Source organism: Larus michahellis, chromosome 2 (genome assembly GCF_964199755.1).
Source record: "Larus michahellis chromosome 2, bLarMic1.1, whole genome shotgun sequence".
NCBI classification, from domain to species: Eukaryota; Metazoa; Chordata; class Aves; order Charadriiformes; family Laridae; genus Larus; species Larus michahellis.
The window spans coordinates 53,791,435-53,808,946 of NC_133897.1; the positions used below are offsets into that span (position 1 = coordinate 53,791,435).

Genomic DNA, 17,512 nt, shown 5'->3' on the forward strand with positions numbered 1-17,512 from the left:
ACCTTAAAAATCACCCATATAAGCATGCCTAAACACAGGAAAAATGAATGCTTATCCTAATTTTTGTGTTAGCACTGCTAATGCCCTATTTACTGCTATGGCTCTGGAGTACGTCCACGTCAAATAACTTGCATGGCTGGGGCTAAACCAGTTATTCAAACACACAAAGACAACAAATGGGACGACAATAATGGATTTCTGCTTTATCTATGATTCATGACAAAGACTGAGTATGCATCCAGATGGAGAAATTATTCAGAGAAGACGAAAAGGACCCCAGAAAAGGAAACGGAGAACTGTATATCATCTTCATTTAAATAATGAAAGCCATAAGAATTAATAAGTGCACCAAGCTGTTGGAATAAAATTGAGAAAAGAAACAGAACTCTGAAAAATTTCCCCCAGTATTGAATATGACATAAATAATCTTAAAACGAACAATGACTTCATTTTTGTTTCGCTCCACACTTCACTGATGTTGAATTAATGAATGCCTTCAGATAGATTCTTCCATGTGAAGTCCCTTTGAAAAGTAGCACTTGGAAGAAGCATTTTAAGCTGGTGAGGATATGACAAGTTTAAAAAAAAATGCAAACCTTTGCAAAAATGTTACGTGATGGTCTGCACTTTTGCTAGTAAAGAAAGCAATGATTCTTAAACATGATAAAGTTCACACATAAACCTGATTCTGTAAGTATCTCTATGATGGAAAGGACCATGGCAAGGAGCTTGTTCATGAAACACAAATGTGGTTTCTGCTATTTTTACTGTATTTCCTTATTTATATCTACAAGACGTTGTAAACTAGTTGTTTTACTTTGCTCCACCCAACCTCGCATGTATCAGATATCCAGATGTAAAGCTGTAAGGTACAAGATTAATTTTAAATTTGAATGTGGAATCGCTGCAATCCCCATAATCTAATTTTAAGACCAAAACATTTCATTTCACTATTAGGGCACCCATATTTCCCTGCAAGAGACCCTCTGACTTTTCTTTTGTAATTTTGTTGTGAATTTTGTAATGTTTCACTATGTTTATTAAAAGCATGCCCACAAGAAATAAAATTTCATTAGAAGCATAGCTTCCATTAAAAAAAAACAAAAGGGGGGGAGTGGGAACAGGTCAAACAAATCTACTCCAAAATTCAGGATAATAATATCTAAAACACTTTATGATTCTTGTTAGGTCATTACTTTTTTTTTTAATATTTGGAACTGGAAATAGCAGAATAACTTTTGCTGTTGTTGCTATGCCAGCAAATACATTTATTTCTAACATAATTTATTCCAGTTACATAACCAAAATAAACAACAATGGCAAAGTGACTTTTCACTGTCACTCTTTATGCAGCTCTACTTAGAAATAATAGGCTTGTGGATGTTTTTTGGTGATGAACTGGAAAAATAGGGGAAAATTAATTCACAATGAATTGAAAATGCAAAAATACATTTGTAATTTGGAGTAGTATAAAGGGCTGATTTAAAAGAAGAACGATGCATTTTGGGTAAGTGCGCAATGTTGTATTCAGTGAAAATATTTGACTGTGTCCTCGGGTTAGTTACCATTCTTATTTATTTATATAAGTTTCAAATTGAAATATTAAAACACTTTATCACCAATCAAAATAACATTTTTTTTTTTTTACTTATGATATAGTTTCCTCTTTTGATTTCCAGCTGAAAATCATTTGGTCTGAATTAGAAACTCATTTCAGTTTCAAGGAACCAGATCTTTCTCTTGACAAATTCACTTATCATTGAACTTCTTGGCCATGTGGGCTCCTAAGTCACACGCCTTCATTTGAATAGCTAATCTCTACATTATTACACCCCTCCACTGCATCATACTTTTTAATTGTTACATGTCAAAAAAAAATCCCAACAAAAAACCCTATCCTAACGTAAAATTGCAGTCCTGACTACCGTAAAGGCTGAGACAATATGTAATTTCACACTCCCTTCTGTAGCTTGGGATGCTGTGATAGATTTAGACCCTTTTTGCAGATGCAAGATGAGTGCTTTGAGGGCCATTGCTCCTTCCCTGCTTCCCTGTATGCCACACAAGCTTGTGTTGTTCAGCCTGGAGAAGAGAAGGCTCTGGGGAGACCTTATAGCAGCCTTTCAGTACCTAAAGGGTGCCTACAGAAAGGATGGGGAGGGACTCTTTATCAGGTAGTGTCGTGATAGGACGAGGGGTAGTGGTTTCAAACTGAAGGAGGGGAGATTTAGATTAGATATTAGGAAGAAATTCTTTACTGTGAGGGTGGTGAGGCACTGGAACAGGTTGCCCAGAGAAGTTGTGGATGCCCCATCTCTGGAAGTGTTCAAGGCCAGGCTGGATGGGGCTTTGAGCAACCTCGTTTAGCAGATGTCCCTGCCCGTGGCAGGGGGGTTGGAACTAGGTGATCTTTAAGGTCCTTTCCAACCCAAACCATTCTATGATTGTGGAGTGCTGACTGCTGGAGAATGGAGGTGTTCTACATGGCTGGGCTGCTGTAGCCCTGTGTTTTTCCACCAGCTTCCTTTTACAGGTAGAGACATGGTTCCCTCTTGCATGCTCTGCCTGGGGTCAACAGCTCACATGCTACAAGCCCATTTCTTTGCAATGCTGCAGTGGTTGGAGGCTTTGCCTACCTGATGTTCATGCTGACATCCATGTGTGCACACATACAGCTGTTGGCACAGGTGTCCCCTCGCAGCACAACCTTGCCGTCAAACTTCAAAGCTCAGGGAAATGCTTCCAGCTCAGATGCCACCACCAAGAAACTTCACATGGAGTAACTCACGGAGAAGGCTGCTGCAGGGGAGGAGGGAGTGTGCTGCATTAAGTGGAGGGCAGTCACCTACATAATTTCTTGTCAGGCATCAGTGAGTTTCGTTTTTTTTTTTCCTAATTATTTCCCTAACACTCAGCCTAACCTTAAGCTACGTAGACACAGAAACAATTCCTGCCTTTGTTTCTAATTAAAAAATAATGGTCTTTGGGACACCATCTGATCTTTGCCCTCCTGTACTGTGATACAACTATAAAAAGAATGCCACCTGGAAAAGAAGTGTCTCATTTCAAGCATGGGATTGCAGCGGTGTATTTCACAGGCGTTCTGCCCCCTCTGCCGGCGGCAACCTGCTGGGCCACCACCACCAGCAGCCTGCTGGCCAGCGCCACTCTGCTGGGCCATCACAGCCCCTCACCAGCAGCAGCCGCTGCCCTGGCAGTGGGCTGGTGGTGGCTCAGCGTGTGGTCTCTTCGGGGAGGCACAGGGAGGCGGGGGAGTAATCAGGGAAAGGGAAAAATCAGGAGGAGGAGAAAAAGATCTGGTGTATCCAAAATTTTCCACGTGCCCTGGATGCCGTTACTGGTATTCCCCAAATTCCCTTGTTCCCGATGGCCTTCATCCTCCGACCTGAAGTCCCTGCAATAACAGTGTTGTTTCAGTTCTTTCCTCAGGAACCTACTCTGTCACGACTGCAAAATTTCACAGTACTGCTTCAAGCATTTTTTTCAGGCAGCAAAATGCATTTTTTTTTTCCTACACAATATGTAACTTACAGTCTGCATTGAAAGGATGCTAGCCTGCATCAGCTATCTATTTATGTTTCTTAAGTTGATTAGCCATTTCTCTGGTTTGTTTTTATCTCTAGTTTTGTTTGTTTTCTACTTACTGGTTGGACGGCATCCAGGCAGTTGTAAACTGGAATGCCTTTTTGGATTATGGATGGTGAGTTATATATACGTATTTAACTCTGTTATTTTCAGCAAATATTAGTGTTTTCTGTAATAAATGCTATTTGAACAAGAGAAAATAATTAGCTTGTATCCACATGCACTACTTGTAACTTCTTCCCGGTAGACAAAGCAAGTGTAACAGTCCATATCTTAACAAAGAAGTTGTTTTTAAATACTTTTGGAACATGTACTCAACACCATACCCAGGCAGAAAATACACAGCCTGATTTTCATTTACACAAAAGCCAATTTATAATGCTCAGGAAGCCTTGCAAGGCTTAAAGCAGATGTCTGCACCCACTTAAAGCTTTCTTTCCACACCAGAGTTGAGTAACTGGATAGTTGTTCGGGACTTGCTGTTGCTGAACCGGGTAAGTGTGCCACACCTAACACCTTACTCAGGGCAAAACTATGTAGATTGCATGTTTGCATAGAGCTGCGTGTATTTTATTTTGTGGCAATAATTTTCATACTTTTGCAGACCTTTACGTCGAGTCTCAGAAAGCAAGATGACAGGGAGCTGTAACGAGACCTTGTGATTTATTCTCTTGCAGTGGTCTCAATGTTTTGTCCTCTTTTCCTTCCATTGCTTGCATAGATCTCAATTGCTATTAACATAGAAGCCATCCGGATACAAAAACACACCCTACTATTGTAAAGGGTGACTGTTGAATTAAGTTGAAATTGGCTAAGTAGTGAAGAATCATTTGGTATAATTAGACAAACCCATATATGCGTATACAAAGACTTATTTCTGTAGGTAACGGAGTAAAAATCATGACCTTAAGGACTTATTTTCATATCTAGTCTTCAGGATTTTGTATTCTATATTCAAGTGGACACAATGAGAGAAATAGTAATACAGTCTCTGCTGTAGGATCAGGATGTCTTAGCTGGACTCCCTAGTGAAGTGTGAATAAATCTCTTTCTAAGGGAAATGCTGAAGTCCAGAGCATGTGTCTGCCATAGCCTTGCCACCTCTGAGAAGTAGAGACACGTGCTTGACTGGTTGTGGAGTTTGAATTTGTCCTTGCTCTTCCAAGCCATATTTTGGGACCATTTCAGACACAGAAGGGCTAAGGAGAGATGATGCCAGTTCCATTAGTGCTAAAATCACAGGGACTGTAAAACAAAGATAAGGCAGCTTTGAAGAGTAAAGTAGAGAGAGGACAGAAGCTTGACAGAATTTATTGAGGTAAAGCTTACTACAGGAGAAATGTCATAACAACTTGAAGATGCAGTTGTAATCTTACTTCTTGTAAGGTGTTCGTCAGTGTGAACTCCTTTGCCGCCTTTAGATTTCTTTTTCTTCAAAGCACAAGGGGTGCAGTGCTCATTTTTCAGATAGTGGTGACAGTGAGGAAGAAGGACAAGAAGCAAGCTCTCCACAAGACTTTTGGGACTTATTTGTGGAAGCCTTGAGGAGGAAGAGACCTCCAGAATCTGTACAAGAGAGGACGGCAGCAAAAATCCATTACACAAGAGACAGACAGACCCATTCTTGAATGTGGGCAATAGAGTGGATATCATTCCATGAGAAAGCAACATTTATTATATCCTGCGGTAGAGAATGTACACACAAGGATGCCTTCTCAATCTCTTGAATTACATGAAAAATTTAACTATGACTGACTGAGCTTTTATGCATTGCTTCAGAAATGGGAGACCTCAGAGCTTCTGACCTACTATAAGCAGCAAGCCAGGGGATCCAGGTTCTAGGACCAGGATTCTCTCCAGCTTTAGGTATTTCCTTTCTACCCATAGTACTCCTTTAAAACATATGAAACACTGAAAACAGCATAATCTTTGTTTGAATTAGGCCTCTATTGCACTTGCACACTTAAGGTTATTTTCCAACATGACTTTTCCTCCCTCTTTCCTTCTTTGTCCTCTGACCTTTCATTTTCTTCCTCATTTATTGCCTGCTCCTCTCCACTCTTGTTCCACATATGCAGTCCCTATTCTCAACGATACTGATCAATTATTGTCACAACTCCCGTCCTTCCTTGTTATCACCTCATTTTAGATCATCCACTGTACTTACAAAGTAGATCTGTGGCAGACCCGTTAGTGAAACTCAAGCATCTCTTTAAGACCCAAGCTAGTTTTCAGTGTTTCCCCTTTCTTCTCCTGCTCCCCCAACCTCAAAACAAAGGCCCAAGAAAACATTACAGGTTTGGTCCTGCTCTTCTGCTTCCAGAGTTCTTTTTCTTCTCTTGTTTTTCTTCATGTGTTAGCAAAATTTGAGGGCACTGACGTATTTTATTGTAGAGGACTGATAATCTCTGAGTTGCACAGAACCTTTGTGATAAACAACCATTGAAGGGCAGCTCAGGGTAAAAGTAGCATTTTCCTGGGTATATTAGGAGCTGGGTGGTCTCTAGCTCACAGCTGGGTCAGGGGATACTCGGGATGAAATTTTTTTCATAAAGACTCATTGAGGGATTAGTCAGCATATAATAATAAAAAGTAGGGCAGGAAGGGATCTTCAGAGATCATCTCCTTGGCTCAAGCCAAGATCAGTTTATAATTAAACCACCTCTGAAAGATGTTTATCTTATTTGCTTTTAAGAACCTCCAACAATGGAGATTGCACAGGTCCTTTAAAGAGTCCCGTGCTTAACTATTCTTTCCTTAGAAATTGGCCACAATGTCTATCCTGACCCAGACTGTAATTTTAGCCCTTCACTCCTCATCCAGTGCTTCTGTCTCTTCTTTTAGCAGCCTTTTGCCTATTTGAAAACTGATATTACATCGCCTCTGATTACTCTTCTCCAGGCTATTTTTTACATCCTCCTTGTGCAGACTTCAAGGGTTTTTTTCTGCTGTGTGTATGTGTTTGATGGGGGAAAAACTACCATGGCTGATGTAAAATAAGAATGACAGTAAGGGATAAAGGAGATTAGAAAAAATCCCTACCCTTCAGTGGGTCCACATCTTTCCTGAAGTGCAATGCTCAGTATTGGACACATTCCTGTAACCGAGATCTCACCAGTACTAACTGGAGTCAATAGATGACTTCATAAGTGAGATATGAAACTCCTTTTCACATACTCCAGTGTAGCATTTTGTTTTTCCATAGCTGTGCAACAATGTTGACTGATTTCACTATAATGTAAGAGATTCTTTTTTATCAGTGTAAAGTAAGACAGTCATCATTTATTTTGCATTCTTTCCTCTGCAACTTTTCTAACAATGCCAGCAATAAGGCTTATAATGACAGCTAAAATGTGGAGGTTCCACGCTGCTTGCAAAATGCACTTCTGCATATGCACACGGCATGTAAATGTGAAGTTACTTTAAACCTGGTACAGGTAGTTTGTGAGTTCTTAGTGGGCTATGAAGCTCTTTCTTTTTGAAAAGTGGGTAGAATTTTTGTATGTATTGCCTCAGCAGATGGGAAAAAGTAAACCTTTCTAAAGAGAAAACGTCTTTTAAGACTTTATCACCTTTTTCTGATAGTCATTCTGCATTTCTCTGCTCCCCTGAGTGATCCCAACAGTGTGTCCTTGCACGTGAAAACAGCACTAAATATTCACCCCATCCAACATACTGTTCTGCGCTGACATCCTTTTCTCCTTCCATTAAGTGATAATTTTAAAAGCATCCTTCCTGTGAAGTATTTCTTCAGAGAAACCCAGGATTACAAGTGTGACACAGTTCCGTTGCAGTGCAGCCCCGGGGCTCATTCTGGAGCCTCAGCTCTACTCAGTATCAATGAAATTAAGTGCCTGTGACTTTATGATGTGGCAGTTGCATGAAAAAAAAGTCTGCTACATTTGAAATATGCCTTCCATAGCAAGCAGTACTGATCGCTTTTTTAGTATTTTATAGATATTTTTTATATATATATGCATGTAAACACACACACGTATGTATGAGTACGTGTATACTTGAAAGTGCATTGCTTAGTGAACTCTCCTCATTTTGCTATCAGACTAAGATGGGAAAATGAATGCTGTACTATATTCAGGCTTCAGTCCATCATCAATATATACATTGATACATACCATCAATGTAATTGCTCTGGAAGGAAAATCCTCTGAACTCCCACGTGTCACGCTATGGGGAATCATGCTACAAGATGCCCTACCGGGAAACAAGTTGTAGAACCTTGAAGAGCTGGAGTGGTTGCACCTGCTTTGTGAAACAATAAGCCAGCTGCTGCTCTCTGAGCATAATGAGTTGCTCTTTCAAGCTAAAAAACCTTCTGAATATGAAAGAAACACTATATTTTAAAAAAAAAAAAGGGTTCCCACACAGACCCTGCCACCCTCTTCAGTGCTACCTGTTGCATGCTTCTTACGAAGTGGGCCAGGCTAGGGATTTTTGTTGGCTATAGATGCTTCTTTTGAAGTGAATTCTCTTTGCTAAAATCAAAAGCTAGTAGGATTTTCTAATGGTAGGGACAGGCTGGGCAGAGCAGCCCATGTCTTGTGTGAAGGTAAATGGGGCTTTGGGGTGAGAGGGGGAGTGTCCCAAGGGGTCTGTGGTTCCTTTGTGAGATATGGGAGGGCAGGGATCGTCCCAGGCTCACTTGCAGGACAGTCTGTGGTGCTCCAGGGGACACTCACAGGGGAGTGAAAACACCTGCAGTACCCCACATCACTCATGAAGAGAGATGGTGAAGGTAAACACAAACAGGAGAGGAGTTTGTAAAGAACGCCTCCATGTGTAATAGGTGATTTGTATCTGCAGAGTTGGAGTGATTCCCAATACAAATCTGTGGCAGATGTATTTACAATTTGTACTTGAAGCACAGGCCTGGTTGTTCTTACTTTGCATGTATGTCAGAGAGCTTCCTTATGTGGAATTACTCAACATTTACAAGTCAGGTGTGATTCAAGCTCTGCATAGATCAGTGGTTTAATTTAAATTAACAGGGACTTTGACAAAGCAGCCTTAGAGTCAGCAAGAAATGACTATGCCCTGGCCAACCTGTTTTCTGTCCAGTCTAACAACCCAGATTTGGCCTGCTAGTCTAGAAAATGTATCTTGAAACAGAAATGAATGTGTTAATTCTGCGAAGGAAAAAAAAATATGTTTTTTACTGAGCATATATAAACACTTGGCATACTGTTTTTTTAACCTAGACGATGCAGAAGTAAAGAGGACGCCTTAGACAGTAGAGGGCACTGTGACCTCAAAAATAAGCTCCACACCGGGCCATAGCTACGTATTTGTCAGCACAGCTGACAGGACACTGGCAAATGTTTTATTCCAGCTGAAAGGGAGCACTGCTTGTTTCACAGTAGTTCAAGAGAGTGGTGTGGTGATGTGAAAAAGTAAGGGGGGGGCAGACTGATAGGTAGTGTAAAGCCACGATGCCTACAAATGAATTCTATTTCCACGTGGGAAATTGAAAGAAAGGGATGAATTCCATCAAGTTGTTTGACACTGTGGCACATCTTAATGTTTTCGGAACACAGTCTTAAAAGCCTGTTTTGGGTGCTTTTGTTAGTAAGGTCTCAGAATGTATAATGAAAGCACACAAATAGTCAGGATTGCGGTTTGAGACAGATTATCAAAAAGTTGAAAAGGTGAGGAAGGAGCTGAGGAAGACATAAACTGCTGCTGCCAGTCACCAACAAGGACTCCATATGGGATTTTCAAAATTTTTGTGTGTAAAATTTGTATTACATTTTTAGTTTTGCATGGCTAGAAATTAAAGGGTTTGTAGCCTCAACGTCGTTTTTTCCCCTCTTGATAAGGTCTCTGGCAAAAAGACCAGACTTACTAAGAAAGGATGTCCTGCAGCCCTCCAGGTGACCATGTTAGTCACTTCAGTTTGTCACAAAGAATTCACATTTGCTCAGTCATATACAGGACAAAAAATATTCCCGAGTCATGGCTTTGTTTGCCCTTTAAGGGGTGTTTGGTGTATAGGACCATCTTGCCTTCAGTCTGGTCTTCCATTTTGCTTAGTATGCCAAAGGCACTTTCTATCACTGTCTGTGGGTAATTAATCTGCCTCTTTCTCTACCTTCATTAACCAGGCCAGTAAGAGATATACTGAAATGAATATCAGGGTAAGCGAAGGGTGAAACAGAAATAAATTTGCTAACATCTGAACAGGCAAACTTAGGCCCTGCCGCTGTTTCTGATACAGCTGTCTGTAAGTATTTCACAGTGGTCCACAAGCTTCTCTCACTCTCTTGCCAAAGTAGATCTGCCAGTAAATCTCCAGCAGTGTAGGTTTACTGACTTTGATATGGCAACATATTTCAGGAGCCCTACTGTTTCTCACATCTGGCTGCTCTGCCAGTTGTTAACTGAAAAGCTATTTTGTGAACACTTCCAGACCATTGCTTTTCTCATGTCTCTGTTCGAAGTCCATTGCTGGCCTTCCTGTATTTCCACTATAAATGGTGTACATTTTCTCAATCTCACATAAAGGACATCTGCCACAAAATATAGTAATAGCTCAGCCCATCTTCATGTGAATCTGTTCTGTTGTTGTCACTTAGCTCCTGCTTGTCACTGCAAGCTGTTTCCTCCGTCTTCTCTGATGCATCTTTTGGCAGCGGCTACTTAGAGACACACCAGATAAACACTGACTCTGCAAAAAATGAAGCAAAACCATGGTGGCCGGTAAATCAGGTTAGGATCCATCACTTCTGCTTGGAATAGTGAGTTCTGTGGTCCTCAGATAACTTGCTCTGTAATTTGTGCCTCCAAATAGAAGCCTAATGAGATGCAGTTGCTGTGGCTGTGAATCATGGCATCTATGCCAAATTAGCATGACTACTTGCTGGGGCCAAATGCCACGCAGTGAGAATGTGGAGCGTGCAGCAAGAGATCTTCATTTTGAAAGCTGTAAGGAGATTATATCGTGCAGAGGAGTTAAAAGTCCTCAGAATGGTGAAGAATTACAGAAACATTCCAGGCCCCAGTTGGGAGGAGATGATCACACTCCAAGCTATAAGAAGGGGCAGTGGCAAATCTCCCAAATCAGCTGCTCAACAGGGCAAGTGGATGTCTGTGCTGCTGTGATCATTCTGTTTGCCACAAGGAAGGAAGGGTAACTGAAGATGTGTTAGAACTATGAGCTTACCAGTGTAGCTTGATTTTTTTTTTCCTGATATTCATTTTATTTCTTGTTCCTTTTTTTTTTTTTAAACTTTTGGTTTTTTTCCCCCCAGAGCTGCAGGGGAGCATTTAAGGGGAGAATGAAAATGGTACTGGAAACTGAAAGCCAAGAAATCAGAAACAGTCTGGTAGAGAATAATTGGGTTTTCTGAGTCACTAATGTTCTTCAGTGTTATTCTGGCAGCAGGCAGTTTGAGACTTACAATCATCTTTATAGAAATGAAGGAGGTAATTTCTGTGTCAAAGAAAGAAGGGTCTTCAGGACCACTCATTCTAAAAATGTGATTTTTTTTGTTGTTGTTGTTGTTGCCAGGGTAGGCAAGCTGGGTAAATTGTTCTCATTTGTTTCTAGTAGAAACAAGCTTTTGCTTGTATGAGAAGTTAGCCATACAGACATAGATGTTCCAGTTCTGTATAGTTTTTTATATATATATAGGTAAAATGCAAGTACAATTGCTCCAGTTACATATAGTTACATATATATATATAGTTAAATGCAACTGCAATTTTAAAAGTGAGAGAAGATAGATGTGAACAGAGATGCGCAAGTAGAGATCAGACTCCTATATTACTTACTCACCAGGAGTATATTTTTCCCTCTTCAGGATACAGGCAATGCGTGTTTAAAGGAGTTAACTCAAGGGGAGACATTAGTACCCTGCAGAAAGAGAACTGGCCCCACAGAGCTGTTAAATAGAACAAGGTACACACTATAACTTGTTTCCCTCTATATTCTGCTGTTTTTTCTTGGCAGATTCCTCCACGTACAAACTCCAAAGGCAATCCTGCTGCTTTACTTCTGCCCTAAGAGACTCCTTAGCCTCCTGCACTTCTATTCAGCCTGGTAGTCACAAGAAGAGGTCCCAACTCTTTCTGTTCTCATAAAGTTTTTTCCTTAGGTAAGACTTTGTCTGCTCTGTGACTGAAGCTCAAGTAGGATTAATAATGAGTTAAATCAGATACGGCCATATGGTATGGAGCTCAGAATGCTCTAACTGCCTGACTAGATACCTGAGGCTCTGAGCTCCCCTTTGCTGCAGCTATGTTGCTGTCAGCACACAAAATGGCTAATTTAATGCTAGGTTGAGTACATCTAACTGGGCAGCAGCCACACAATCACTTGCTGAAAAGGCATGCTTTCCAGATTATGCCTTGATTGCATGCTAACCTCGGATTAAATAAACAAGGAAAGAGAGCCTGAAGTTCCCTAACTTGCTGCAGTGCAGTCCTGCTATTATTAAGTCTGCTGCTGAATGTGTGAAAGTGTGGGGGATCAACACAAACTTCGCAGAAGCAAAGCCCTGTGGTAGGTGGCAACGGCAGCCTCGCCATAAAATCTGCAGAATATGCTCTGAGGCAGTGCCACTGGAACAAAGCAGAGCAGTACAAAAAACATCATGATAGATATCAAAAGGGAATACTCTACAGGCACTCTTATTCAGATCGACTTGGGAGAGAAAAGGGGGTTGGTATTTGTAATAAACTGCAAAGTGAAGATCTCACTTGAGGCAAGAGGAAGAGTAAGAGAACCGGTGGCAAGAAAGAATACAGAAGATGAGAATGAGTGGAGGAAAAGAAAGCAAGACCTGGACTATTTGGTGACAAGGTATGCATGGCTAGTGTCCTGAGGAATGAATACTGCTAGAGAATATACAGGAACCGCCAAGGCAATGTGTTTTACTTACAGGGCGTGATACCTGAGGACTATGAGTTATCTCCCTTGACAGTGTGTCACAACCACCATCCAACTCAGCATCCTGAGGTTGCTGATATCAGGCAGAGTAACTTGGAAATACAAAGAGACAGTCCAGTGACCGCAGAAAAAGTGTTGTCAGAGAGATAGGGAAAACTTAGCAGAAACATGAATGTCATGGCCCATGGTGGGCTTTGTTCTGGGACAGCAGAAACCTGTCCAGCAACATCTTACGGATTTTGCTGTCCCTGGATAAAAGAGGTTAGGATAAACTGATTAAGCTGATATCTCCCCTATGGCCTAGTATATGTCCTTCAGCACCCTCAAGAGTTGAGAGAAATCAAATTTACTTCCAGAGTTATCACATTTCCCCCTCCCTCCCCTTTTTATTTTTGGTTATAAACAGCAAGGTATGTGCTGGCTTACTGGGATCACTGCTTTCACCGGGATATCCGGGATTAGTAATGAGCTACTCTGTATGAAACACGATGTTGGAAATAAACACAAGCACTTCTGGAAAAATATGCAACTCCTGTGATGATAAAACCCCAAGATTTGTTTCTTACTACTTGTATCTCCTACAGATTGAAGCAAGTGTCATTTTATTTTTAGAGGTGTACTGCTCTACTGCAGCTCTTTTGAAGTAGCGTTAACGGTTTTCTTCAGCAATTCATAGTTGAATATGGACACCTTTATGTTTAAGAATGTGATATTCTGTCTTTGCATCTTATAATAATTTTTAAATTCATTAGAGTTGTTTAGTTTCGTAGTATGTGCCTTTGTAATCCGGTTCTGTGGGTCGTATCTTTTGAAATAAATTGTCTGAAGAGTTTTAATAAAAGAAAACAGCCTGAAAGTAATTGATTTGCTGCAGGCTGGAGGAGGCCCAGTTAATCGTAATGGCTGAGCCATCCCACAGCAGTCATTTGAACCTTAATAATCGCAACCCTTCAAGTTCCTAAGTGCTCCACGACTCTATTGATTTTTGGCAAAAATTGAAAATAGGTTTCAGGAGTTAAAAATCAGCAGAACATATCATATTACTCTTTTTCTATGCCAGTTACACACAGAACTACTTAACTATCTGGAGCCTGTACATTTCAATCACTCAGCCAGCAACAATAGACTCCTTGAGTTACTAAATTTATGACAAGGCTGCACGATTAAAATCAAATATGAAAAAGGGCAGATTGTGGAACTTTTTCTCTTGGAAAGCAGGTAGGAAAATAGTATGGGCTCTTCAAACATTCAAATGGTGTTCCTTTCATGCTTTCATTTATATTTAGTATATCATTATATACTATATTATATGTAGTTATTACCACAGATAAATGTTTCTTGAAATATTTAACTACTACAGGCAATTCACTTTAGAAAAAGGGCCCGCGTGCTTAGGAGACTGGCTGTTTTATATAACTATATAAGCTGGTAAAATTAAAAATACTATTTTTTCCTTGCTTGTTTTTTGAGATCAATGCCCTTTGCAATTATCTCCCCAAAACAAATGGGGGTAGAAGGACAATTTTCCCTCAACAAGCAAAAAAATGTGGAGCCAAGAGCGCTTGTGGACACACTCTGTCAGTCCCACAGACTGGTTTGTTTTATCCGACTGTACTAGCTTGTACCTTTATACCCTTTTTGTGGTAACAACATTCCTCCTACCACAAAGAAGACAGCAAAGGCCGTCCTGTTTTCATATGGCTGTTACCTTGGTAGCTGAATCTGGACCAAAATTACCTTCCTGTGCTAACGATATGCCAACTACATATTTATTAAACATATTTTTAAAATACTATCTCAGTATGGTATTTGACACATAAGGCTCAAACCTTGTGTTTCACAGGACAGCATTCATAAAAATAATGAGGAGAAGGAGATGAATAAAGAACAGAAGTTGTAAACATTTTAGAAAGAGCCCCATACTTGTTACATCAGAGGAAACAGGTGAAAAGGCCAGGAAAAATAAGCGAAGAGTCGAGTGGAAAGATGAAAACTCAAACATATACAGACCTTAGGAGCAGAAACATACAGAGAGAAATGAAAAGTGAACAGGGTCGAAGAAAAGCCTGAAGACAGCGATGAAAAGCACCTAGAAGGCAAGGAATACATACGGTCAAGAAAGAACTTCCGGGTGGGGGGAAATAACAAGGGGACAGAGAGAAGAGAGTGAAATGGATACGTTTGGAGATGTTGCAGTTAATGAAGAGGTTACACTCTGCTTTATTTAATCAACATTATCAAAAAGTGGTAATTATATTAATATATCCCTATCGGATGAGTCACTGTCTGACTACTGTTGTGTGCTGGTCAAAAAAAGGGCGCAGGAGGAGGAAAGATAGTTCTGCTGTAGCTGGGATGTGTTTGACAGCTGTGTTGCACATTCACCACCCTTAAAAGAAAAGTAATCCCAGCGTTAATTAGCGTAGGGGCCACAGTAATTGCTGCTGCCAGGTGCTGAAAGTGACTTGCTCTAGAAAGCTGTGAAGTTGCGGCCTTGCCTCACCGGGAGCCCTGGGGCCCGGCCAGCAGCCCTGGCCGGCTCGCAGGCCTGTGGCAGAGGCCGCTCGGGTGTTGCCCCACCACTGGCGCACCGTGAGGCAAACCCACATCTAAACTCCAAAATAAGGAGGAAGAAATGTTTGCTGTGGCCCTGGGACACCTTCTGGCAGTTAAAATTCTGGGAATTTGAGAGGGAGGACACTCCAGAAAGATCGATTTTTGGGGGGTGGGCCTGAAGACGACGCTTTACAAAGCCAAACGGCTTAGGAGCGGGCCGGAGAAAGGCCACGGCGAGAAACAACGAGAGGAGGGGAGCAGGCGGGCGGCGGCGGCGCAGGGGCACGGGCAGCCTGGGGCAAAGCCCTGCCGTCCCTCCCGGGGCGGGGGAAGAGGCGAGCGGGAACGGCCCCGCTCCCGCCTCCTCTCAGGGAAGGCGGGCGGGCAGCACGTGCAATCCGGTGGCGGCGGGGGGGGGGGTGGAGGGAGGCAGCAACGGCCCCCCCGCCGCCGCCGGGGCGGTGCGTGCGTGAGGGGCGGTGCGGCAGGAGCCGTTACCCGCCCCGGCGGGGAGCCCCGCCCCCGCCCCCACGTGGCCAGCCGGGCGGAGCAGGCGGCGGCGGCGGCGGCGGAGTAGTGGCCGGGCGCCCCTTTCCCCTCCTCGCCCGGTTCCTACGAGCCCGCTGTCTCTGCCTCCGCTTCCCCCGCCCCGAGGCCTCCGGGCCCTTCCCCGGGGGTGGGGGAACCTCCTGGCTGAGGACCGCCCACTCCCCGTCTCGCTTCCCCTCTCCGGCGCGGCATCCCCCCTCCCTTCCCCGGCCCCGGTGGGGACTATGCGGAGATGGTCGTCCCGACCCGAAGCAGGAACAAAGAGTCGCCGCCGCTCAAGCCCGGGCAACAGCAGCACCAGTCGCCCGGCGCCAGCCCCGGGAGCGGCCGCGGGCGCCCGCCGCACTCCCCCGGCAGGCAGGTCCCCGCCGGCGGGGCCCGCGCCATGCGGAAGGGAGGCGGCGGCGGCCGGCGGGGAACCCGGAGCGACCCCCAGAGACCCTGCAGGGAGGGGCCCGCGGCTGAGGGGGAGCGGGACGTGCTGGGCCGCGGGCCCCTGAGGCTCCTGCGCGTCTGCAGAGACCGACTGCGAGGTGAGGTGGGGGGTGGTGAGGGGAGGGAGCTAGCCCTCCGGAGCTCCCCCAAATCCTGCCCGCTTCCTCTGCCCCTGCTCGGCTGGGGAAGTGGGTGGGGGGAGCAGCCCTTCCGCCCGGGGGAAGCGGGATGGGGCTCGGTCTCTCCTCCCTCCCCTCTTTCCGGCTGTCGGTAGACTTGCCCGGCAGGGCGGGAAAAGCTCCCTTCGCTTTTCCCTCCCTCCCGGGGAAGGGGAGCGCCGGGACGTCCGTACCTTCCTCGGGAAGGCGATCCCGGGCGGGGAGCGGAGGGGAGGCGGCGGGCACCCCCGTGGCCCGGCGGCGTCCCCCGGAGGGAGGCGGGAGGGCTGTGTGTGGCGCTGCCGGGGCACGGCAGGCGGCTGGTGGCTCTCCCGCTCTCCCCGAGCTCGTTCTCCAGCCTGTCACGACGGGAGGAGGTTAAAAGAGAAAGAAAAAAAAAATAAAATGACAAGACCCACACTGATATCGTGGGCGAGGGGAAGGGAAAGGGCTTTTTGCCACTTTAGCGTCCTTCGGGGGAGAAATGGGAAAACATGGTGTTTCTGTAACTAACTCTTGTTGAAACAGTCTATAGTCGCGTTGACGAGCTCAGCTTATAAGTGTCGGCATGACCAGTTTGTTTCTTGATAACGCTTTGCTGAACACACGGAGGGTTGCTTATTCTTTAAAAGGATGACTCTCTTGTTTGAGCAGATTTTTCAGTGACATATATCTGTAGATATCCTCTTCTGACAAGTTATTTTGTAAAAGTTATTTCAGGAATTAAAAGCCTTGTGATGTGTATAGTCACCTTAATGGTCTATCTGCGATGTTTAAAGCTTTTATGTGTAGTTGCTAACTTGCTGCATGAAACTTCTTTCAGCGTTTTTGAAGTCTAGTCGAGATTTATATGGAAAACTAGTGCTGCAGCGTTCAAACAGATTACCTTTTACAATAGCTGTTCTTAATTGATGCTTAAGGTATTTGTTTTCTTTTGACAGTATTTGTTGATGACAGAAAGGCCTTCATCGTAAAAGCTGATAGCAAGATATGGCTCACTTTCCTTATGGGTAAGTAGAAGGAATATGTCACGGGAAAACACTGTTCTTTTTACCTTTCTTTCTCTGGAATTGTAAACTGTATCAAAATATATTTGGAATTATAACTCAGAAAAACAAAAAGGCATAGTTAGTGTTGAAAAGGGAGAGTAAGTAACTTCCTACCTCGTAACTTTTGCAAAGCTGTTATTGTAGCAGCTGGTGTGGTATCAGAACATTTGTAGGAAAATAATTGTGCAGATATTTATGGATCTCTCCTATCCAGTCATTAATTTCTAGGGTACGGGGGAAAGAAGCAACTCTTA

General features: G+C 43.4%; 2 protein-coding genes across 4 annotated transcripts in view; both read left to right on the forward strand.

Annotated features, from left to right (window-relative positions):
- The window catches only part of TBX20 (T-box transcription factor 20), a 60,005-nt gene extending 46,641 nt beyond the window's left edge, over positions 1 to 13,364 (forward strand). For 2 of the 3 annotated variants that reach the window (XM_074575460.1, XM_074575459.1), the window contains one exon: positions 11,573 to 13,345. Coding sequence is in view for 1 of the 3 variants with exons in the window: in XM_074575459.1 (XP_074431560.1) it covers positions 11,573 to 11,703 (131 nt within the window). In the remaining 2 variants the exon portion in view is untranslated. Of the gene's footprint in view, positions 1 to 11,572 lie in introns of all 3 variants that reach the window. The other variant, XM_074575455.1, reaches the window with a different exon arrangement.
- A 2,339-nt stretch (positions 13,365 to 15,703) lies between these two features.
- DPY19L1 (dpy-19 like C-mannosyltransferase 1) overlaps positions 15,704 to 17,512 on the forward strand; it is a 46,710-nt gene continuing 44,901 nt past the window's right edge. Inside the window, exons 1-2 of the mRNA XM_074575462.1 lie at positions 15,704 to 16,149; positions 17,151 to 17,219. Coding sequence (XP_074431563.1) covers positions 15,849 to 16,149; positions 17,151 to 17,219 — 370 coding nt within the window. The 5' untranslated portion in view covers positions 15,704 to 15,848. The remainder of the gene's footprint in view (positions 16,150 to 17,150; positions 17,220 to 17,512) is intronic.